This window comes from Humulus lupulus, chromosome 3 (genome assembly GCF_963169125.1).
Source record: "Humulus lupulus chromosome 3, drHumLupu1.1, whole genome shotgun sequence".
Classification (NCBI taxonomy): Eukaryota; Viridiplantae; Streptophyta; class Magnoliopsida; order Rosales; family Cannabaceae; genus Humulus; species Humulus lupulus.
In genome coordinates, this window is record NC_084795.1 from 7,069,518 (window position 1) to 7,095,102 (window position 25,585).

At 32.5% G+C, this 25,585-nt stretch overlaps 3 protein-coding genes across 3 annotated transcripts; 1 reads left to right on the plus strand and 2 right to left on the minus strand.

Annotated features, from left to right (window-relative positions):
- Positions 1-5,021: 5,021 nt before the first annotated feature.
- Positions 5,022-6,833, minus strand: LOC133821764 (uncharacterized). The gene has a single exon (XM_062253908.1). It carries the CDS (start codon positions 6,831-6,833, stop codon positions 5,022-5,024), a length of 1,812 nt encoding a protein of 603 aa, XP_062109892.1.
- A 3,806-nt stretch (positions 6,834-10,639) lies between these two features.
- On the plus strand, positions 10,640-12,285 carry LOC133821958 (tetraketide alpha-pyrone reductase 2-like). The gene is made up of 6 exons (XM_062254144.1): positions 10,640-10,796; positions 10,888-11,060; positions 11,139-11,327; positions 11,456-11,618; positions 11,711-11,900; positions 12,028-12,285. Exons 1-6 carry the CDS (start codon positions 10,691-10,693, stop codon positions 12,167-12,169), a joined length of 963 nt encoding a protein of 320 aa, XP_062110128.1. The 5' UTR covers positions 10,640-10,690; the 3' UTR covers positions 12,170-12,285.
- An 880-nt stretch (positions 12,286-13,165) lies between these two features.
- On the minus strand, positions 13,166-14,089 carry LOC133821765 (exopolygalacturonase clone GBGA483-like). The gene is made up of 2 exons (XM_062253909.1): positions 13,521-14,089; positions 13,166-13,393 (listed from the first exon to the last, which is right to left on the minus strand). Exons 1-2 carry the CDS (start codon positions 13,962-13,964, stop codon positions 13,166-13,168), a joined length of 672 nt encoding a protein of 223 aa, XP_062109893.1. The 5' UTR covers positions 13,965-14,089.
- Positions 14,090-25,585: the final 11,496 nt, after the last annotated feature.

Consider the following 25,585-nt stretch of genomic DNA (forward strand, 5'->3'; position numbering starts at 1 on the left):
CAATAATCAGATAAAAAAGGAAACGTCCCTGATGACCAGGGAACGCATAACTGACTAAATAATATCCCACGATTTTTGGGGATTTACATCAATAAATGAGGATTACATCTCATGCTTACAATACTTATAGATATTCAAGGTGGTTATAGCGTACCTCCAAGACTTTAGCATTTCAGGTTTCATGTCATTATGCGAGCCATTGACATCTCCCGAGCTAACGTTGCTTTCGAGATGGGATATCGAGCTCAAGACCCATGCTCCGAAGTTCCTGAAGATGAAGGTATTCTCGGAACTACCTTTCGAGATCGAGATCATTTCGAGATCACCGCATTCGAGATCATATATCATACTTTGCAGGCTCGACTTACAATCCTAGATCACTCTAATCCTCACGAGACCATTTGTTGCGAACTCAGCTTTCGAGGTCATATTTACTATGGCTCGAAATCTGGGTATAACATAATTAATCTACAATTTACTTTAGAAAGATTTAGTGAGATTTCCTTCATACTTTTTTAGAGAAATAACAATTCTAACTAAAATTTTGGACACAAATTAGTAAGAAGTTGATTAAAGTTTCTATTTTGGACACCAACGTTTACACAATAATAATTGAGAACCAAATCCCTGTAGCCTATTTCATGTAGAGTTTAAATCGAGGAATTTGTCAAAATGACCATGTAACAAATTGAAATTTGTAAAATAACATTTCATTTTATTTTTATTTTTAATTTATTTAATTTATTAAAAATTAATGAAGTGACACTCAATTAATTTTAAAAAATCACATTAACAAAAAACCCTAAAATTCTTAAACTCACGATATCATTCTCTTCTCTTCTCCTCACCATTTGCTTTCTTCCATTGCTAAGACCAAAAAGACTAATCATCTCCAAAAGTCCCTAAAGTCACGTACCCTTCTCTTCTCCTCTCAATTTGCTTTCTTCCATTGCTAAGACCAAAAAGACCAGCCCTCCATAAGTCTTTCTCCCTAAAGTCACGATACCCTTCTCTTCTCCTGTCCCTTTGCTTTCTTCCATTGCTAAGACCAAAAAGACTAGCCCTCCACTCCATTTCTTTCTTGCTCTGTTAAGACCAAAAAGACCAGCCACAGTCAATATCTTTCTCTTTTCCTTCTTCTTCTTCTTGTCTTCTTCATCAACGACCAATCCCCCCCTTCCCCTAGTAAGACTAAAAAAACTCTTATCTTCTTTTCATTCTTCTTCATTCTCCATTAATATTTTTGGGATTTTGTTCTTCATTCTCTTATTTGCAATAATTATTATTCCATAATTGTAATGGAATCAACCAATGATGTATTAACTACAGTTCCCACACCATCAAACGAATGTGAACAAGTAAGTATTATGATTTTTTATTTTTTTTTCTACATGAAAATTAGTGTTTGAATGTTATATTTATCATATAGAAATGAAAGAAAAAAATAAATAAAATGCAACAATCAATTTTACACTTTGCATTTCGAAATTTTCATTATTCAATACTTGAAAATTAAAAAAAATGAAGTTGATAGTAACAATTTGCAAAAAATATGAAAATATAGACTATACAGTGCGACTATGTGCGACCCTATGCGACCCACATGGTCGCACATGATTTGCGAAATATATGAAATATACTGTACGACCGTGTGCGACCGTGTGCGACCATGTGGGTCGCAAATGGTCGCACATGGTCGCACAAGGTCTTTTAGTTAAATTTTTTGTCGCATAAAGTCGCTTACTTAATAAATTTGGGTTGTTTAGTTAAATTTGTAATTCATGTTATAGTTTTTATATTTATATTCTTATTATTTATATTAATTTATATATTTTTATTCATTTGGAAAATTATTATTGTAGATGCCCAGAACTGTATTAACGACAGAGCTTCCTTGTATACCCCGTGTCATTACTACTTATACAGTTGCAAAATCTAAAGTTACCATCATATCTCCGCTGAGTGTAATAGACCAAATAAAAGATTGGCTTTCAAATTCTGACAAGGTCGTTTTTAAACATTACACTCAGTTGGGTCATTTGTTGGACCTCGACACTCGAGGCGGCACCTTAGCAAACCAGATAGTTTTGAGGATGGTAGATTGCCAAAAGAGGCATGAGTTATGGTTTTTGATTGATGGCAAACCTATGAGGTTTTCTCTCCAAGAGTTTGCTATAGTATCTGGATTGTACACTAGTGGCGGACCAACACTTGAAGAAATGAATGTTGTTTCTTCTGAGAACAATTTAAAGAAAAAGTACTTCAATGACAAGATGTCTATTAAAATAGAGGACATAGCTAGTGCTCTAGATAGCATATCAAAAGAATGTAGGACTAAGGACAGAGTGAAGTTGTGCTTTATCTATTTGCTCAGCGCATTTCTAATAATGTCAAGTCCTGGTTCGATAGTAGATCTTAAATGGCTACAACTAGTAGACAAGCTAGATATATTTGACAAATATTGTTGGGGGAAGCTGGCATATGAGAAACTAATAGAGCAAATCACGAAAAAATATATGAAGAATAATCCCACTGAGAAGGAGATTAAGTGGAACTTCTTTAGTTGTCCTTGGATATTTCTGGTAAATTATTTTATTATGATTATATTTTTATTAAGTTTATTTATTTTTGGATATTTTTTATTATATTTTATGATATGATTTTAATTATTGTTTTGTCTCTTATAGATATGAATTTGTGAAGCAATGCCAAAGTTGGGCGACATGGTAGGACAAAGAATCCCAGGAAACCATATTCCCCGATGGCTTGGTTGTAAAATAAATGATAAGCATAAACTCACAATTACAAGAATATCAAAAGTAATAGAAAATGATATTGAGGTATTTATCCACATACAAAATTATCTATTGTCTTGTATTAAAAAAATATGATCAAGGCAACTTATGTTAGTTTAGTTTCTTTGTGTATTAGTTTTTTGTGCGACCTACATTAGCTCCAACTTCAAAGGAGAAGGCAGAACTTTTTTATGAAAGGCTTGGTTGCTACGAGGACAATGAAGATGAAGTAATTGATCAGATTTCTTCATTTTTAGTGGGTGATGTCATTTTACGTGATCCATAGTGTTCTGCGCCGCATGTGGAGCCTCCATCTCCGAATGTTGAGCCTCCATCTTTGGGTGTGGAGCCTCCATCTTCGAATATGGAGCCTTCCCAATTCACTCCAATTCGTCAAATATCATACTTGCATCCATCTTCACAGCCTCCCTCTTCTTATGATGCTCGTAGTGAGTTATTAGAATCAGTGAAGCATTTGATAGCCGACCAAGAAAAGTTGCACAATGCAAAATATGAGGAGATTGAACGTGTAAATAAAGAAAGGCACAATGCAAAATGACTTTTTGTGGGAAAAGTGACTTTAAAAGACCTTAATATAGTATATGCAACCATCATGGTCTTTTGGGTTCTGAATTTGCACTATGCGACCCTAAAAGACCTTGAATTTGCACTAAGCGACCATCATGGTCTTTTGGAGTTCAAAAGACATTGAATTTGCACTATGCGACCATAAAAGACCTTAAATTTGCACTAAGTGACCATCATGGTCTCTTGGAGTTCAGAAGACTTGAATTTGCACTAAGCGACCACAAAAGACATTGAATTTGCACTAAGCGACCATCATGGTCTTTTGGGGTTCTTCCACCAATTTTAAAGAAGACCTTGAATTTGCACTAATTAAATGAAATTCATAGATAAAATCACTTATAACATAGTAATTAAATGGTCTTATACTTTTATATTGTAATTCAATGATGTAATTAGATGATTACAAACAATTATATAATATAATTTAATGGTGAAATCACTTATATAATATAATTATATACTTTTTGTGGGAAAAGTGACTTTAAAAGACCTTAATATAGTATATACGACCATCATGGTCTTTTGGGTTCTGAATTTGCACTATGCGACCCTAAAAGACCTTGAATTTGTACTAAGTAACCATCATGATCTTTTGGAGTTCATAAGACCTTGAATTTGCACTATGCGACCACAAAAGACATTGAATTTGCACTAAGCGACCATCATGATCTTTTGGGGCTCTTCCACCAATTTTAAAGAAGACCTTGAATTTGCACCGACCAACCATAAAATACCTTAAATTTGCATTATGCAACCATAAAAGACTTTGAATTTGCACTATGCGACCATCATGGTCTTTTGGAGTTCAAAAGACATTGAATTTGCACTATGCGACCATAAAAGACCTTGAATTTGCACTAAGCGACCATTATGGTCTTTTGGAGTTCAGAAGACCTTGAATTTGCACTAAGCGACCACAAAAGACATTGAATTTGCACTAAGCGACCATCATGATCTTTTGGAGTTTTTCCATCATTTTAAAAAAGACCTTGAATTTGCACTAATTAAATGAAATTCATAGATAAAATCACGTATAACATAGTAATTAAATGGTCTTATACTTTTATATTGTAATTCAATGATGTAATTAAATAGTTACAAAGACTTATATAATGTACTTTAATGGTGAAAGCACTTATATAATCTAATTATATATTGTAATTAAATGATTGACTCACTTACATAATGTAATTAGATGATTACAAATAATTATATAATATGGTCGCACAGGATCGCACAAGGTCACATAATCTAATTACATATTGATACACTTAGATAATGTAATTAAATTGTTAATCAAACTTATATAATGTATATAAATGATGTCATCACTTATATATTGTAATTAATTATCAAAAAATTAATTAATCAACTATGGTCGCATAGGGTCGTACATGGTCACATAGACCAATATTGGGATATTCTCTGAAATACACCATGGTCGCACAGGTCGTATAAACCAATATTATGATACACTTTGAAATATACTAAGGTCGCACAAAGTCGCACAAGCTTTCTCAAGATCCACATTAAGCACTTTAATTAACATAAATTTGACAAATAGATCTGAATCAAGTTTGCATAGATCAAATACAAGAAACATTAAATATAGTATTTAGAGAACTAAATAATAATAAATCACACATGAGTTGTGCTTCTAACATCTGATGGCACTTGTCGACTAGGACATTTTTTTGAATTATGTCCTGATTGTCCACATGCTCCACAATTATATTTTTTCTTAGGGACTTCACCTTGGGAAGGTATGTGATTGATTTTTGGTCTTCCTTTAGTCTTGTCTTCAGGAGGTGATATCACTTGTACTGCAATAACATCTTCAGGAATGTCGGTCCATTGTGAGTTTGGAAGAACAGGATAAATAGTTTCAGCATATGCTAATAACCAATATTCTGACGTGTAGTATTTTGAACACATAGAATATATGAGTTCCCCAGTATTTTGGGCTTGTGCCTTTCCTGCTGCTGCTATTGCATGGATACATGGAAGGTTCTCAATATTGAAAACTTTGCACGTGCGACTCTTTGACCTTAAATTTACTATTGAATCGAGTTCTCCACACATCACATTGTACTCATTCTCATTTAACTGGAGAGTTATCAATGAACCGACTTCATCCCATCTTTTACGTAATATTTCTTCCCTCCTCGGTGTCAATGGAGTTGTCACTACATATGCTTCCCGTCGACGTTCCAGGAACCATTGTCCCATCGTGCTTATGATAAAATCGGTCATAGAAATAATAGAGTACTCTCTTGCCTTTCGCATCAAATTGTTCACTGACTCAACTATGTTAGTGGTCATGACTTCATATCGATTACCACCAAAATGTGCTCTAGACCACTTTCTAAACTTGACATCATTCTCAAGATACTTAGCGACACATGGATATATTTTGCGAAGTTGGTCGAAGTGTTTATTAAACTCTTCGATACGGTACGCTATTGCAGCTCTCTTATACAATTTAGTCACTGCAGCACTTTTGAAACAGTGTTTTATATTCTGTTTTACATGCCAATAACATGCCCCATGAGAAGCCATAACATAAACATGACGAACTGCATGTTTGATACTTTGATGTCTATCAGAAATAAAACATAAGTCTAAGCTATCAGGTATCAACTCCTTCAACTTCTCTAAGAACCATGTCCATGAAGCGTTATTCTCACTGTCAACCAAACCCCATGCAATGGGGTAAGTATGATATTCACTATCTTGTGTAGTTGCTACTAATAACACACCCTTATGCTTAGTTTTGATCAAAGCCGCATCAATACCAATTACTTTCCTCATGTAAGTGAACCCTCTTATGGCCACACCTAAAGCCATTAAAAAGTACTTGAACTTATTTTCTGAATCAAGTTCAATGTGGGTAACTGTACTTGGATTTGCCCGCTTCAACATGTGACAATACGAAGGGAGCAAGGAAAAATTTTCTTTGGCCGTTCCTCTAATCAAATTTTGAGCCCACTGTTTTCCTTTCCAAGCTTTCCAAAATCTGACTTGAACTTTCATTTCCTCACGCATGAATCCTGCGAGGCTTCTTGGGTTGAGTGGGTCTTTACTATTCTTAAAGTGTCCCTGTACACGAGAACTAATAACACAACTAGATGCTTGTCTATGATTGGCATTTCGGTTCATTAATGAGCAACTGTGAAGACTATAGTATTGTCGAATGACAAAGAAATGTGAATCTTTCATCTTTGTAGCACGGACTCTCCATGAGTAATTTTCACTAATACAACGAACCTCCTTTACAGACTTGGTTGATTTGGTTGTTCGCATTTCAAATCTCCCATTAATGGCGATGATGCTAAGATAATAACTCAAATCATCCTTACTCACAAAGTGTTGACCCACTTTTAAATCAGATCCATCATGTCTGCCACTATTTTGACTTGCTTCTCTATTAAATTGTGCAAAATTTCCCATAAACGTATCAAAATGTTGATAAGGGATAATCTGACCTCCCCCGACTATATTGTCATTCCCAATTACATCATTATTTTCTTGAACTATACTTTATCACATTCCTCGAGTACATTGTTACCTCCCTCATGTACTATATCATCTAGTGTGGGATTGGAACCAATGATGTCTTCACCACTCTGCGCTATATCTTCACTCAGGACATAGCTTGGATCATTTGGAAATTGATCTATTACATGACACCCAAAATAATTATCGTAAAAGCTTCCATTATCAAAAACATCATCATCACAACCAAATTCAACATCATCACGAGTGAATCCATCACCATCACCATCATTGACAAGCTTCATCTTTCCTTTATCATTATTCTTTTTGACGCACACATGCAAATGAATCACTTCTTTAGCTTTGTACAACTCCTTCAACAGATCCTCTACATCAGAATCACCACAAATCTTACTTGGTGCCATCTTGTTGAATGTTTCACCAGCCACCTTATGAGTTATTTCAATTGACTTTATTCACTAGTTGATGAAACTTGATACTTGATAACTCTACAAAATAGAGCTATTTTACCACTTTTTATGTGCTAATTGTTGCTTAATTCTTGAGTTTTTAATTAATTTATTAAGTTTTTAAGTAATTTGGCATTTATTAGTCTTATTGTAATTTTCTAGATTTTTATATGTTTTTATAGATATTTTATTGTTTTATGTTGTAATTTAATTACGTGAAATTAGTGTTGTTAGTTGAATGCTAAAAATATGATTTTATTGAAAATAAATGTTATGTAAATTAATATTTTCATTGGAGTTATATGATATATTTTATTAATGAAAATATTTAATTTTAATTTAGTTTATAATTTATTTGGTAGGGAAGTTATTGCAATTTTGGACTTTGAAAAGTAAGAAAAAGAATGAAGAAAAGTGTGGCATTTTCAAGAAAGAAAGGAAGAAAAGTGGCAAATGACCAATGCCACCAATCCTCCAGCCAGGCCCAAGGCCCAATTCGCTCCAAAGCTCTCCCAGCCTTCACGTGACTCCTCAGCATATATGACCTCTTCAGCATATATCACCTCTTCAGCATATATCATCTGCCAATCACCTCAGTCCACGCCAAATGCATGCTACTCCTTCAGCTGCTGTTTGTCACGCCTAAAGCCCACCATCAGCTTCAGCATGTGCATCTTCATTCGACCACGGTTCCAGCTCTTCCGAAGATCACCAAGCCGCATGAAGCTAAGCCCAAGTCGCTGGCCCAATTCAGCCATGTAGCTTCATCACCAGCCTAACCACCGAATCTCCCTGGCCCAATTTGCACCCCATGCCAGCCTAGACCAAGCTGCCAATAGCCACCAAAATGCCAAAAATCATGTTTTTCATTCCCAATATTTTTCACTCAAATATCAATTCACTCTTCTCTATTTTTCTTACCTAAATAAACATTCCTAATTCATTTTTTTTACCCTAGCTTTTCACCAATCTTTTACCCAACCAAACATTTCATTTTTCCAATACTCTTACACTTACTCTATTTATCCTACCACTTCCCAACACAATTAAATTAATCAATTTATTTATTTTAATTTGATTAATTTAATCTCCATATTTTGCCTATAAATAGAGTCTTGTAAGACCATTTGGGGGGCTCTTCTTCATCATCTTTTTTTTCAATCTCTTCTACACATTTTTCTCTCTTCTTTTCACTAGTTTCTCTCTACCATTTTCATCTTTTGAAGAGCATGTCAAGTATGTTATTTTGTAATTTTTATTTTTATCTAGTTATGAGCTTCTAATCTTTTCAAAAGTTATTAAGATGATGATGAAGCAAAATGTAACTAGATAGTATTTTTTATTGTATGTTGATTTCCCATTTGTGTAACATTGTTTATGGATTTTTCTATCAAAGATATGCATTTTTCATCTATTATTGAGTGTTAAAGCATATTACACTTAGTTCTTCATTATGAAAAAATATGATATTCTTTGATTAAATGTTTTTCATTAAATTGTTCACATCTAATTCTTAGAGCATAAGTATCATATTTTGCCTAAACATAATCTCTTTGATTTTTTGTAGTTTCATTAGATTGTAACACAATTAATGCTTAGAAATTATATCTTATATAAGTGAAGAAAAATCCTACCTTTTTGAAAGAGTAACTTGTGCTTGAATAGAAAATATATTTTGAAAAAAATATAGTGTGATTTATTTCAACTATATCAAAACTTGGGAATCAATATACTTATAAATACTATTGAACTTGCATTTTGTGGATTCTAAAATCTTAATAATCTTATTTTACATATATCTTTAGAAAACCATTTTTCTATTTAATCTTAAATCTTTTTATCAATTGTCTTTTATTTTTATAAAACAAAATCTCATCAAATATTTGGAACTAGGTTAGAATATTATTGCTTTGTTTGAAATAGTTTCTTTTGATGTTAGTCAACTCCCATGGGTTCGACCTCGTACTTACATTAACATTATATTCTGAAACGATTCGTGCACTTGCGAGTTTAAATATTAAAACATACCCGTTTTGGGTCCATCAATACTCCGGTCAACCACAAATCCCTTGTTGCAACCAGTATCAAACCATTCCCAAATACAATTACTTGTAATCTTCCACTCACCATTATAGTCCATGCATATAAAGATGTGATCCATACCTGTCATAAAGTTAAATATTCAAATTAACAAGTGTAAAATAAGAATGTCACATGTGTGAATCTGAAAATTACACTAAGGTCGCATATGGTCGTTTAGTATAGTTTTTCGATTACACTGAGCAACCATGTGCGACCTACATGGTCGCATAGTATAGTTTTCTATTTACACTAAGCGACCATGTGCGACCAAAGGGTCGCCTTTGGTCGCATATCACAAGTCGTCTTCAACCTCGAACTGAGGTAATTTTCACACCAAATTTTTATTTTTTTCTTAGAAAAACCTAAATTTATGCTTCATATTGTTATATAATTGTAAATAACAAATACTCAATTGTTAAACGTGAGATTATAGTCAATTACTAACCTTTACAATTCTTGGATGGAATTTTCACTTCTTCTTTAATGGTTTCTTGATTTTCTTAAGTCAAAGGTGAATATGAATATCATTGAAGAAGAAAGACTTGAGTATTGTAATGAAAATGAAGAGAAGAACCCAATGAAGATGAAGAAAACTTTAGAAAACGTGAAGAGGAAGACCTTCAAGAGAGGTCACGGTCTTTTTCCCTAGGATTTTACTCCCTGTTTTTTTTCTTTAAATGATAAAAAAATTTAATTTAATGTTAATTATATTTATTAAATTAATTATTAAGTTAAGTTTAAAAGGTGGCCATTTTGCTTATAAAAATATTTGAAAAATCATTTTGCTAATAAAAGTTTTCATTATGGTCATTTTGCCCATGCACTCGTTTAAATCAAGTAAAAATATTTATCCAAAGAAGGCCAATTCATTCTTCATGTTTTTTTTTCAGTCATTATTCTTTATATATATTTATATATATGAATTTTTTTTTTGCTTGAACATCATCATTTCAGATAGAAAATAATCTTAACCCTCGAACGAATAATACAAGATTACATTAAGTTAATTACCACAAAAATGGAATGAATCACCTCCACTATTACATTAAGTTAATTACCACAAAAATGGAATGAATCACCTTCCACTATTGCTGCTTTAATAAGCAGAGGAGTGGTCCTGTGCATGACACATTTTATTTTCTCATTTTGAAAAGTCTTTATTTTATTTTTACTTTTTTTCTTAAAAGCAGGTTAAAACATCACTATATATATAATCCAATATTGGAAGCCATTAGTGAATTCGCAGAAAAAAAGACAAGGATGCCAGAATACTGTGTAACAGGAGGAACAGGCTTCATTGCCGCTTACCTTGTCAAAACCTTATTAGAGAAAGGTCACACCGTCAGGACTACTGTTCGAGATCCTGGTATTTATTTTATAAATATATATATAACGATTTTTCATCTTTATATGATGAGCTAACCAGTTTAGGATTTTCTTTGTTTTGGGGGAAAAAGGAGATGAAAGCAAGGTGGGATATTTGAGGGAGTTGAGTGGAGCAAAGGAGAGGCTTAAGATTTTCAAGGCCGATCTAATGGTGGAAGGGAGCTTTGACGAGGCCATACATGGCGTCGATGGTGTCTACCACACAGCCTCGCCTGTGCTCGTTCCCTGCGATGACAATATTCAGGTACTAACAACACTCTTATATATGTACTTAGAAGGAAATTAAAGCCTTTTGTTTTTGTTTGATGTCAAAATTGTACAGTCAAGTTTGGTCGATCCATGTATAAAAGGGACTAGGAATGTACTAAGCTCGTGTGCAAAAGCTAGTAGTGTGAAACGTATTGTGCTCACGTCTTCGTGCTCTTCGATAAGATACCGATATGATGTCCAACAAATCTCGCCTCTCAACGAGTCCCATTGGAGTGACCCTGAATATTGCAAGAACTACAATGTAAAATCTTCATTGTCTTTATACATATGCCAAATTTAGAATTAATGTTACCAACTTTCGTACAGTTTTTCTAGCTCAATTGGGTATAAATTGTACTTCACTTACGTTCTTGGTTTGGACACATGCAGCTCTGGTATGCATTTGCCAAGACTACAGCAGAGAAAGATGCCTGGAAATTTTCCGAGGAGACTGGGAAAGATCTGGTTGTGGTGAACCCTTCTTTCGTAGTTGGTCCCCTCCTAGCACCACAACCCACCAGTACTTTGTTTCTGATCCTCGCTGTAGTCAGAGGTTGGATTTCTAAACGATTAATTGAACCCAATATATTTTTCAACTAAATGTGATGAATCATAGAAGTTTGAATTTGGGGACAAAAATACAAGGTGAAAGAGGTGAGTACCCAAATACAACAGTTGGATTTGTACACATAGACGATGTGGTGGCTGCTCACATTATGGCAATGGAGGATAGTAGGGCATCAGGCAGGCTTATCTGCTCAAACTCAGTAGCTCACTGGTCTCAGATCATTGAGATGCTCAGAGCCAAATATCCATCCTACCCTTTTGAAAACAAGTAAGTGAAGATCACTAGGGCAAAATAGTTATGGTTGAACTAGAAACTGTGATCAGCTTAGCTTAGCTAGCTAGATAGCTTTGCTTGAACTTGATTATGATATAATTGATTGTTATATAATGTGCAGGTGTAGTGGCCAGGAAGGAGACAGCAATCCACATAGCATGGACACTGGTAAAATCACTCAACTGGGTTTTCCTGGTTTTAAAACACTTGAACAAATGTTTGATGACTGCATCAAAAGCTTCCAAGACAAGGGTTTTCTTTGAAGTTTTATCCTTGACTAATTAATAATTAATGGGAATTTTAGCAATATGCTATTTTGTAAGAGACTTATATATATGCTTGGTGGTGAACTTGGACTGTTATATGTTCGTAATTTGAATGCACGTGCGTTACAAAATCTGATGTATTACTTGTGACAGAATCTCAAAGATCTTGGTAGGGAGTTACGTTATATTAGACTAATGTGTCCTATATGGAATAAATGTAAGAATATTGAATCATATTAATAAGAACATTAATAAGAACATGTGTAACTCTACTAATCAAATAATAAAATTTTTTTTTTTTAAAATACCATAGGCTATTAATTAATTCAATTACTAATTTTATTTTTGGAAAAAAATTAATTTAATATTAATTACTAAAGGACATTAAATAAACCAAACAATCTAGACCATCAAATTTTAATGTATAAGTTAGAATAAAAATTAATGTAAAAATTGATATCTATAGAACCTTTCCCATATATCACTCTAGAAGATTGATTTTTTTTTTCTATCTTGGTAGAATACTTATTCGTATAAAAAAGACTACTCACTATTGTATAATTCTTATTATTTTTTACTATTGAATTATATTTGACTTAATATATCATAATTTTTATATATGTTCATCCTACTTTCACTACTTTCAATCAAACAGAGCATAGTGATCCATTTCCTTTCGTTACAAATTATATAGATAAATTCAAATGTAAAGTTCAAGAAAAGTATTGCTAGTACTCATGGTGACCAATACTAAATTGGGCCAATGAGGTGCGGTTGGACATTTCTGGTATGTTATCAATTTTCTTAAAATATCTTTGAACCATCACAAAAAGTAAATAAAAAAATTACTTTTGTATTATTATTATTTTTGGCAAATGCAATTGTATTATTATTAAATATTATGAAAAAAGGGGCCGAGTAGGCACCTAAGATAAGTACATAAGAGTTGATATAGACTAATAAAAACAAGATGATTTGTAAAGTATAATTAGTCTATAAGCAAGAGGGAGGTTCTTGACGGCCTCTAGCAATTCCACGGGCATTAGAACACGAAGAAGTAGCTGCTCCATCTTGGCCATTATAAATCAGATCTATGTCTGTTAATTCGATCTTTTGGCAAGGTTTACTAGGGCTGCAATTCAGATTTACTGCAACTTTGTTTTTGGAAGTGCCAAAAATATTTTTCAACTTTACATCCGTTATTTGAACTTGGGACGAAGCCTGCCCGTGCAAGTTCACAAACAAAAGCAAAGTTAATAATTATACTTTAAAAAAAACATATATGTATGTTATGTGATTTTGTGTAATAATTAGTATATTTGATCAATTTGTAGACATACATACGTACCTGAGTACCACAATTTCCAGATGGACAATATTGCTGGTCGATAATAATAGGATTGTCGACATCTTTCATGCTGATATTCTCAAAGGTGACATTATAAACAATACTTGGAGGAGAAGGAGCCCAAGTTTTGATCCTCACTCCATTGTCAGTACCAGTCAAATTACAATTTTGTATGACCAAATTTTTAACATCAGCTTCATTAGCATATTTTCCAAGGCTTCCGATGCTGATTCCATGGCCAGGACCACATGTCACGCCACTCACTTCTAGGTTCTCCGTCCCTGGACCGATCGAGACACAATCGTCGCCGGTGGCTATCAAGGAGTCGAAGATCTTGATGCTGGTGGATGAACCAATGTGGATTCCATCAGTGTTGGGGCTTGTGGCTGGAGCTGTTATTTGAATGTGTTCAATGGTTGTGCGAAGGCACCCAAAAACCCTCATGTTGAAGTTCTTGCTGTTGATTAATTTTATGTCGTGGATCCATGAATCGTTCACAAAATCAAGCCCAATGGACTATATATACAAAAAGGAAATTTTGTTAGAACTAGAAACACACATTTTCTACATATAAAATTATAACATAATATGTTTATTAGGTGGTTGAAAAACACTCATGAGTGCTATGCAATTTGGACAGAAATGTGGATGAACAACGATGCACATCGCATGACCTTCAAATAGAAAATAAAGTATTTTTTTAATATATATATTTATATAATGAGATTTATTATATGTATTATAGTATATACTCACTCTCTCGTCTATTATTATTATTATTATTAAAGGACAAAATAAACCATGGTGTCATGTGACAAGCATAGATAGTAGATATAAATTTCATATAGAGATGAAAGATCGTATAAGACTTACAATGGGAAGTTGCACGCAATGTGGATTAGTTTTGCAATCATTGTAGGGCCAAGCGGAAGGTCCTTGGCCATCAAAAGAGCCTCCTCCACTGATCTCCAAGTTAATAATGTTTCTAAAACTAATCCAACTTTCAGTACCAGCCCAAGCTTTTTTATCAGTTGGAGCCTTAAGGTTACCATTAATGGAGAAAAGGGTTTGGCCCTTGCATGGTCCGCTGAACACCATAGAGCTCGCATAGTATGTCCCTTTTGGGATCAAAACCACACCTCGTCCACTATATGAACAAGCTTGGTTCCATACATCAACAAAGGCCTAACAAAGATGAATATATATATATATATATATAATATATGTAATTAAGAAGCTTTGTTCTAAGTTAATATATAACACTAAACATATTGAGCACAAGAAGAAGAAGAAATTACCTTGCTGTTGTCAGTTTTTCCATCAGCAATAACACCAAAATTGATCACATTGAAAACTTTCTGATCGGATTGGACTTTGGTGATTACTACAAACAAAAGAATTAAGAATGCAAAGTGACCAGGTAATCTCGAAGCCATTTTATTTGGCTTTGGAAAAAAATTAAAAATGTTTTTCTCTCTTCTAAGTTATTTTGGTTAGCCTTGGCTACTGTGTTATTATATATATTATGTTTTTTTTTTTGGACAAATATAGAATGTCATAAAACCACAAAATTTTCTCTTTTTGTTTTTTATTCATAAAATCAATTCAATCTGATTAGCTTCTTTTAAGGGATTGAAAAAGGGTATCCAGTAATTTTAAATATATTGACAAATAATGGTGGCAATATTAGAATATAGCATTAATTAGAGATTTTAGGGGTGTGCAGAACCAGCATAATTCACAAAAATAGAATGTCATATATATAACCAAGATTTTCTCTAATTTTCATTTTAAATACATTTCTGTATACAATTACATCTTTCGGTAAAAAGTACTGTATTATAATAAGTAAAAAGGATTTCTTACATTATATACTGAATCTCTGCAAAAATATATAAACGAGCAGAGAAATGTAGTTTTACATAAAAGGAATCTTGGGTCGTTTGTACATTCTTAATTTTGAAAAAGTTAGACCACATTCAATGGTAGATATAAAATTTGTGTTATATTTGGCACAAAAAATCTACATGTGCTATATTTGGCACAAATTTTAGAACTATGCTACACCTTATAGTGTACAATTGTAAAAATTGATGTATAGATTAATTTTTCATTTATGCTCATTTGATATATAAGTTGATAGTTAAAGATAATAATAAAATAATAAGGTAAAAAGTGTGATTATTAAAAATAATACTAAAATATTAAAAATGACATAAAAGTAAATAAAAAATGTAGTATTTATGGTGATGCAAAATATGTATCATGCTATATTATGTGCCAAATTTGACACAACTTTTAGCATATGCCAAATTTGTCACAACTTTTGTCACACTATTGAAACAATTTTTTTGTAAAGTGAACTATATTTTAACATCACCAATTTGACATTCTATTAGAGATGCTCTTAAGTCTACAAATCTTAGGTTAATTTAGTTTGTGACCAAACAAAATCTTATCTCTTGGGAAATATCACATAGAACAAGGAGATTCCCCAGATACAAGAAGATTAAACATGAATAAGTTCATTTAGATATTGTCAAGTTTTCTTTTTTATAATGTTATTTTGATTTGATTAACCTAAACCAATGTGAATGTAAGAAAGTTGCCCATCCAATTAACCACATAACTTTTTCAAAAAAATAAAAAATAATAAACCACGTAACAATACTTTATAGCTAGTGGTCTTAATTTTTCTTTCTTTACTAAGCTTTTTACTTGATTATTTGCATATTTGGTAAAATAATTAACTGATTAAGCGTGTAAGATATAAATATAATGTACAATCTTAATATGTTAATTTACTTCTAACTATTGAAAAAGCGGCGCTAATTAATCTCAAATTTAAAATTTTAAACTAATTAATCGATACATTGTAAATTAGAAAATAAGTATTTTTCAATCATAATCGTAGATCCGTTTTAAAAAAATCATTATTATTGACTCAAAATATTTATTCTAGTTATCATCAATACCTACAATTGTTATATAATCACCTAGAGCATTTCTAATGCAATGCTAAAAATGTACTATATTTAATACATACAAAAAGTTGTAACAAATTATTTGACATAAAATCTAAAATGTAGAATAACAATAAATAATTTTAATAAATGTTTACTAGAGTTGACCAATAAAAAAATTTCTTTTATATTTATTTATTAATTTTTTGAACATTTATTTAAAACTTATTTCTAATACAATTTATTTTGCATTTATTAAATATTATTAAATTTATATATTTTATTTTCAAATAGCATTTACACGTGTGCAATAGAGCATAATCTGTCTCTGATACCATATTAAGAAAAACAAGACTAAATGGAGAAGAAAGTTGTTATCCCCAAAATTTGAAAACGATGACGTGGCAATTGAAGTTAGGGGTGCACACGGGTCGGATTTTCGAGTTTCGGGTTCATCGGGTTCGGGTTATGCGAGTTAAGAAAAATGGTACTAAAACCGATCCGAAATTTTCGGGTTTTTTCGGGTTCGGGTTCACTCGGGTTCGGGTTTCATTTCAGGTTGGCTGGGCCATTTGTGATTTTGAGCCGAATAGCCCAAATTTGCAAAAATGCCATTTTTTTTTTCAAAAATACAATCTTTCTCCAAAAATATGGTTGTTTATTTGCTAAAAACATAAGAAGAGAAAAAAAAAAGTATAAAAAAGACATTTATTTATTATTAAGGCAAAGTCTTGATTATAGTATACATCATTTCAAACACTACATTTTAGAGACTATTGTTGTGTTATCTTTATATTAGAAAGGAATGTATGACTTAAACTTTTATGTAATTCTAATTTATTGGAACTTGAAAGACTTTGTATGAAACATTCATTCATTAAAAAAAAAGTATCAAAAATCAAAATTTTATAATTGAAAGGATGTTTTGTCTATATAATGTAATTTTTCTTTTCAAAATGTTATATCATTTAAACTATGTTGTTATACATCCTTTAATTTAAAAAAAAATAAGAAACGAAAAAAGAAGTTAAAATATAATGTCAATCAAATCAAACACTTAAAATACAAACAAAGTTCAAATTACCAATTACAAACATTAAAAATGTCAAAGTCCCAAAATACAACCATAAATAAACAAAGATAAAGTCCATAAACTTAAGTACATAACTAATTAACCACAAAACCAAAATAAAGTCCATAAGTCGTCTACAACCATAAACATTAAATTAAGTCCATAAAAATTCAAAATACAAGAAAAGTCCATGCCCTTTCCTTCTTTCCTTTCTTTCCTTCCTTCCTTTCCTTCATTCCTTTCAAAATTCAAATAAAAAAAATTATTAAAGAAAAGAAATCAAGGATAATAAATAACAACATAAAGGCAGGTAGGCCCGAATAAATTCTTACAAGCAATTGCAATTCTTTTAATTTGTAGATTGTTGTGCAGCAGATGAGGCGGAAGACTGAAAATTGACAGAGGATGAAGCTGGCCCAGGCCCAGCACTTGTAGGATCATTGGTCATCTCTACAAATATTATTAATATAAAAGATAAATATTAGATTATAAAAAAACATTCACACACTTAAAATAAATATTAAAATGTACTAAACTACCTGACTCAAGATACTCTGATATTTGAAGCGCTTCTTCTTCATCCATATAGTCTCGAACAATGATGGGTTGATGTGATCCACTCCACCAGTTATTGAGACAAATTAATGCTTCGACCATCCTTGGGCTTAGTGAGCTTCTAAAAGGATCTAAAATTCGACCTCCTATAGAAAATGCCGCCTCAGAAGCAACGGTGGTAACCGGTATAGCTAACACATCACGAGCCATGAGTGACAAGATCTTGTACTTGCACCCACTACTAGCCCACCATCCCAAAACATCAAAATTCTCAGTTGGTCGCTCAGGTTCCTCTTCCAAATATTTATCGACCTCATTTTTTGTCACTCCATCATCCTTCTCCAATCTCCGTGCCACAAACTCATCATGCAAATTTCGTGACTTCTTGTTGGCACTAGGTCGACCACTAATAGGCATGACGAATGTGGATGAAGAACTAACAATAGAGGTTGATTGTAGCTGAGTCATAGATGTCGATGGATGAAGACTTGATGTTGTCTCATTATATTGATCACACATTGCCCGCATTATCTTCTCTACCTTTTTCACCATCTCTTTGCACGTCATCTCATCATAAGTAGCACTAAAGCAATGACTGAGATAGTCAAGCTTGTATCTTGGGTCAAGGACCAAGGCAATTAGAAGTGCCTCATTGCAATTATCAAGTTTTTCCCAATACTTGTCATACTTTAGTTTCATGCTCATTGCCATTGTCCTCAATAACTCATTCTCATCATCGTCAACTACTAAGTCATACAACTCCTGTTGCATATTGGAGATCTCAATGAAGTACTTATTAGCAGTAACATAAGTAGACCCACTAAACGTTAATGTTACTTCGTACAAAGTCTCCAAAAACCTCAAAAACACTAAAGCATTTTCCCAATCATCAACAGTGGGGGGCCCTTCCTTTGGTATTCCATCTTTGTCAACCTCATCAAAATATTTCATATAATTAGCATCTCTTTTCATCCTGTCAAATGCCTTCCGAAATTTCATTGCACAATTGAGCATTAGATATGTGGAGTTCCATCTTGTTGGGACATCTAAACACAGAAGCCATTTACATTCAATCTTTTCCTGCATGACACACTCCTTAAAAAAATTTAGCTTAGCAGGAGAAGACCTAACGAACCTCACTGCATTTCTAATTGCTGCAATTGACCCATGTCTTTCCTTCAACCCTCCAGTGATAATTAGGTTCACAATATGAGCGCAACACCTCATATGTAAAAACTTTCCATCCAAAATTAGGTCTTTCTCTTTCTCCTTGAATTGTTGCCTCAAGTATCTAATGGCAATATCATTAGACGAAGCATTGTCTACCGTAAAGGTAAACAACTTAGAGATGCCCCAATCTAAAAGACATAAGTCGATCTCATGGCCAATGGTTTCCCCTTTATGATCTACCACTTGGCAAAAATTGATAATTCTTTTATGATACTCCCAATAATTATCAATCCAATAAGCAGTGATGACCATGTAATTCAAATTTTGAATGGAAGTCAAAGTATCGGTAGTAATCGATATCCTCTCACGGCTCAAAATATTTTTCAATGTCACCTTCTCCTCCTTAAATAACTTCAATACATCTCTAGCAACATTCATTCGAGATGGGATCTCAAACCTAGGTTGGAGTGTTTTGACAAATCTTTTGAACCCTTCACCCTCAACATGTCTAAATGGCAACTCATCCAACACAATATATTGTGTGAGGGATACCCTACAAGCTTCTTTGTTATAAGCTACCGCTACTAAGCTTGTCTCCCCCTCTTTCCCTCCCTTTACATGCTGAAAGCTTAAAGTCTTTTGTCTCTGCTCATCAATCTTATACGGACTTAGCTCGCATACTTTCTTAAAATGGTTCCACAAATGAGTAGTCCCATGTTTTCTACTGTCACACAAGAAGTCAAACCCACAATAATTACATATACACTTGGGGGGAGGAGACTCTTCATTAGGATCTGTCGAGGGTGGAGGAGGATCTTCCTTAGTAAAATGATCCCAAATAAATGACCTTTTTCCCTTTGTTTTCCCGGTGCTACTAGCACTAGGGATGGGAGGTGGTCTAACCCTCTTTCTAGCTCTAGTTTTTCTACCCTGATCAGTAGGAGGAGTAGGGTTTTCAGTTTGAGTGAGAGGTGGTTGATCTTGATCATCTATCGGGGGAAGAGTTTCATCTACCTCATCAATATCCATTACCTAATTTTAGTATAGCAAATGTTAAGAGAGATCAATTATTAAGTTCACTCACAACAAGAGATTTATTAAACTTAAATAACTAAAGAATTCAATTCCATTATTAAGAAGTAACACCATAAATTAACATGTTTTCAATGACATTATTCTTTGAAAAGTTACTAAAAAAATAAAAAGCAAACATCAACAGTGAAAATTTTGTTATTCATTTGAAGTAATCTTCAGAGTCCTCTCTCAATAACAATACTGAATAATAAAATTTAAAAAATCTAGCCATTGGTATAATATATAACAACAAAACATATATTATTTGTTTCACACTACTAATTAAAAAGCAAAACATAGCATTTTAGTATATTGATTACGAGAACAAATTTTCATTTTCTATAACCAACAGTGAATTTACCTTGTACAATGTTAAAGGTTGCTGTTTGGGCAAGGTAGACTACGACCACTGTGAAGAAATATTATTATCTAGCTCTTCACCTTTAAGTCCAATCTACAATCATAATAGTAAGACAAAAGATAAGTTGCCACAGTAATCAGAGTCCCTTCCACTTCGAATGTATTCTCTGGTTATTGTAATGAATGAAGTGTAAGGCTTGTTTTTCACTTTGATAATTACAATGCTCCAAATTTAAATTTGTCTAAACCTAATTATAAACTCTAAATTGGTGGCCATAGATTGTCTAAGTTGCAAATGAAAACCATTGAAGTTTCAAATGCAAATGCAAGAACTTAAGTTGAGAACTAGTGACTATGCATACATCATCCTTTTCAAGCTTAGTCAATTCAACAACATTAGAAGAAGACTTGTTTGGAATAGCATAAATGCATCTTTGCACGTTCTTGACCACCACATAACCACTATGATATGCAGTATCCACTTTGAGCTATATTGAAGCAAATGATGCAATTTTTGTTTTCTTTCTTAGCGTTTGTTCGAAGAGGCCATAGTTAGGAAATTCTCAACTATATGGGGCATTATAACAACTCAAAATATTAATGCATCACATACAATATGAAAATGAGAATTACTTCTGTTACAAAATAAAAACCAAAGACTGGAAAAGAAATTATATAAATATATATTGATGAAAAAATGAGCTCATCACTAAATACAAAACATATATATACTAACAGAAAGAAAACATATATATATATACTAAATGTAAATACAAAATCAGCTTATCAATTTTAATTACTATAAATGTAAATACAAAATGAGCTCAAGGTCAATATGGAGCTAGAGAGTTAGATGCTTTAACTTTAACAGAAAGAAAACTTACCGGATCGCTGGCTGGCGAGGCGAGGCGAGGCGAGGCGTGCCGCTGGTGGTGGCCGTGCGATCTGGTGGTGCCGCCGCGTGAGTACTGAGGGTGAGGGAGGCTCTCGTCTCGATGGGTCGGCACTGCAGTGGCACTCGGTGGTCGTGCTTAAGGTGAGGAGGCTGCTCTGCTCTCTTCTCTCCTGCTGTGCTGAAGCTTAAAATTCAGGGAGGCTTGAATGAAATGAAAGAGAAGAAGAAAAAAAAAAGGGTCGGGTTTAGTTTACTTTAGGGTTCAGTTCAGTTTTTTTTTCATATTTCATTTATTTATATATATATATTTTTTAATTTTCTGTCGGGTTTCGGGTTACACCCGAACTCGACTGTGCATGATTCTTAAACCCGAACTGATATGTTTCGGGTTTGGGTCGGGTTAGACCCGAATTTGACTGTTTTTTCGAAAAAAATGGGTTCTCTGGGTTCGGGTCGGGCGGGTTTTCGAGTTTTGCGGGTCCCGTGTGCACCCCTACTTAAAGTGACAAATGGCAAGGAATGGCTGGGAAATCTGGCTTAGGAGTGATCTGGTAGACCGGTGAAGATTTTTGACTGACCAGTCAAGTGTCATGTCTGACCAGTATTGTGCTTGTCCGACCAGTCAGGTGCTTGTCCGATGTTGGACCCAAAACAGGTATGTTTTAAATATTTATACTCGCAAGCGCACGAATCGTATTTATAGAATAGTATACGTGTAAGCACAAGATCGAACCCAAAGGAGTTGTCTAAAATCGAAAAGAAAACTATTTTAAACCAAAATTAATAAATTCTAACCTAGTCCAAAGATTGATGAGAATTTGTAACAATAAAAATAAAAAAAAAGATAATAATAAAGAAATTAAAGACAATATATATTACTAAATTAATAATTGTAAACAAGATGGTAAAATAAGATTATTAAGGATTAAAATCCACAAAATATAAGTTCAATAATATTTATAAGTACATTGATTCCCAAGTTTTAGTGATAGTTAAAATAAATCAAACTATCATTTTCCAAGTAGATTTATAATTTTAAGCACAAATTACTTATAAAAAGATAAGATTTTTCTTCACTTTTCAAAATTATAATTTCAAAGCATTTAGTGTAAATCAATCTAATGAGATAACAAATAAATCAATGAACATTATTTATAAGGCAAAACATAATATTTTTGTTCTAAGCATGGATGTGTACAATTTAATGACACATCTTACACAAAGAATATTATGTATTTGCACTAATGAAGAACAAAGTTTAAATATGTGTTAACAATCCAAAATATATGATATTTAAGATGAAAGAAGATATTTGAAGAAGAAAATTCCATAAACTTTGTTGCACAAAATGAGAAATCAATATACAAAATAAACACTATCTAGTTACATATTGTTTTATCATTACCTTAATAATTTTAAAAAGATTAGAAACACATAACTAGAATAGCAAATACAAACTAAAAATTACAAACATAAATAGGAAAATTTGGAGGAGAAACCCCAAAATTTTTCCTCTTAAAATACATAGAAAGTAACCAAAAAGAAGAAAAAGATGAAAAGAATTGAGAGGTTTTGAATGTGTAGAAATTATGGTATAGTAACCTCTCCTAAAATGGACACCCTAAATGGTCTTCAAAACTCCATATTTATAGCCAAAATGAGGTATTAAAATAATCAATTTAAATTAATTAATTATAATATGGCAAATAGGGGTAAATTATAGGGTGTAATAATGATGTTTTGGGGTAAAATGTGTAGAAAGTGAAGTAAAAATGTGGTATTTTTGAGACAAATGAGACAAGAGTACATATATGTAATTTAAGGGCTCAAGGCAAAATAAAGGTTGTGTGGGCTGTTGGTTGTGTACAGGCCAAAAGTTGGCTGAAGGGAGGCTTGAGGCAGGCGGCTGGGGTGTGGGCCTTCAGGCGGGCCCAGGGGGTGGGCTGATGGAGCTGGCTGGGGCATATGGCAGGTGGCTGGGGCAGCTACTGGCGTGGGCTTGTTGCTGGCAGCACCTGTTGGTTTATTGAAGGAGCCAGACGTGATGTTTGGAGCAGCTTGGAGACAGGTGCATGGCTGGAGTGAAATGCTTCATTGGTGCATGGCTGTGAGAGAAATGCTTCAGGAGGAAACCGCGGGGTGGGGTGCTGAAGTTGAAATTGGGCCTGGGCAGGTGGCTGTCGGTGGGCCTTGGAGCTTGGGCCTTTAGCTTTTTCAGAAATACCAAAATGTCCTTATTTCTTTAAGCTTTAACTCTTGAAAATGCTACATTTCTTTCATTTTTCTTTCTTTTCAAGAGCAAAAATACCATAAATTTCCCTACAACATAAATATAAAATAAATCATAATAGAATATTTTCTACTATAAAATAAATCAATTTAATTCTTTGAAAATATTAATTATAACTTAACTTATATTTAACATTTAATTTCAATAATACAACATGTTTTTACCTCAAATTAAACAACAATAATTCAATTAATTAACTACAACATTTTACAACAAAATAACTATAAAAACACATCAAAATATATAAAATCAAAATAAGACTAATAAATTCAAAATTAAGTAAAAACTTAATAAATCAATTAAAAACTCGAGATTTAAGCAACAATTAGCACATAAAAAGTGGTAAAATAACTCTATTTTGTAGAGTTATCACACCCCCAAACTTAATATTTTGCTAGTCCTCGAGCAAAAGAAAGATTAAAAACACAAACAATTTTTCTTTTTTAAATTGGTGATATCAAATGTTTAACTCAAAAATTACATAATGGAAATAGTTCAAAGAAAATTACAAATAAAAGTAAAGCTTATGTAATTAATTTGAAAAGTTAAAATTGTTTTCAAAATAGATATTTAACACAAAAACATCAAATCATCATGTGAACATTTAGACAAGCTTATGCAAACAAAAATATATTAAATCTCAAGAGATAATCAAGCAAATTCTAGGATTTTTCAAATTTTTTTTTTAGAGATTTAAATAATTTAATGTTTAAATAAAATATATCTAAATATCACAAATTCAAATAGAATAGAAAAGTGACATATTATGAAAAATATATATATTTAAACAAAACTAACTTAGAAATTAAAAGTAAAGCTTAATAATTATTTATATTTTTCTAAGAACTAAGAACAATTTCAATCATAATTCTAATAATTAGAAAATAAAAATCACCAATATATATTTTTTTCAAACAAAACAATTTTTTTTTTAAACATTATATAACAAATGAAAATCACATAAAAACAAAAAGAAAAACAAATAAAGAATTTTTTTTTTAAATTTTACAACAAATGAAAAACATGCATAAACACAAAGAAAACACACATAAACACTAAGAAAAACACATACACACTACCCCCAAACTTAAATGAAACATTGTCCTCAATGTTTAATAAAATGGAAAAAATTAAAAACTACTCCCTTTGACGAATGCTTTCTTGATTTGGCTCTTTTGTTTTCTTCTCTTCTTTTCTTTTTGGGCAAGAAGTTTCCTTCAAGCTTTTTTGAAAAACATGAAACAAAACACAAACAATAAAAGTGAAATATAAAATGAAACATTAAAATATGGGTTGCCTCCCACAAAGCGCTTTAGTTTATAGTCTTTAGCTCGACTATAATTTTTTTTTTGTTTTTTCAACCTACACCCAATCGATGGTGTAGAATTTCATTAGGAGGCTGAGTCATGACTTTGATGCAAATGCCATAAATAATAATTGATAACATCACACCTACAAGAAAGTTAGAAATATGCAATTTTAATGGAATATCAATAAAATACGAAAATTGCATATCTATATTAGACTCCTTTTCACTTTGAGTAAATAAACAAATTTGTTCAATTATGGGCTCCTGAAATATAATTATATCTTTTTCATTTTCCTTATGAGTGTAACGTCCCACGTTTTTGGGTACTTTTAAACGACTCGGGTCGGGATTTTTCCCCCGGGTTAAGAATATTATTT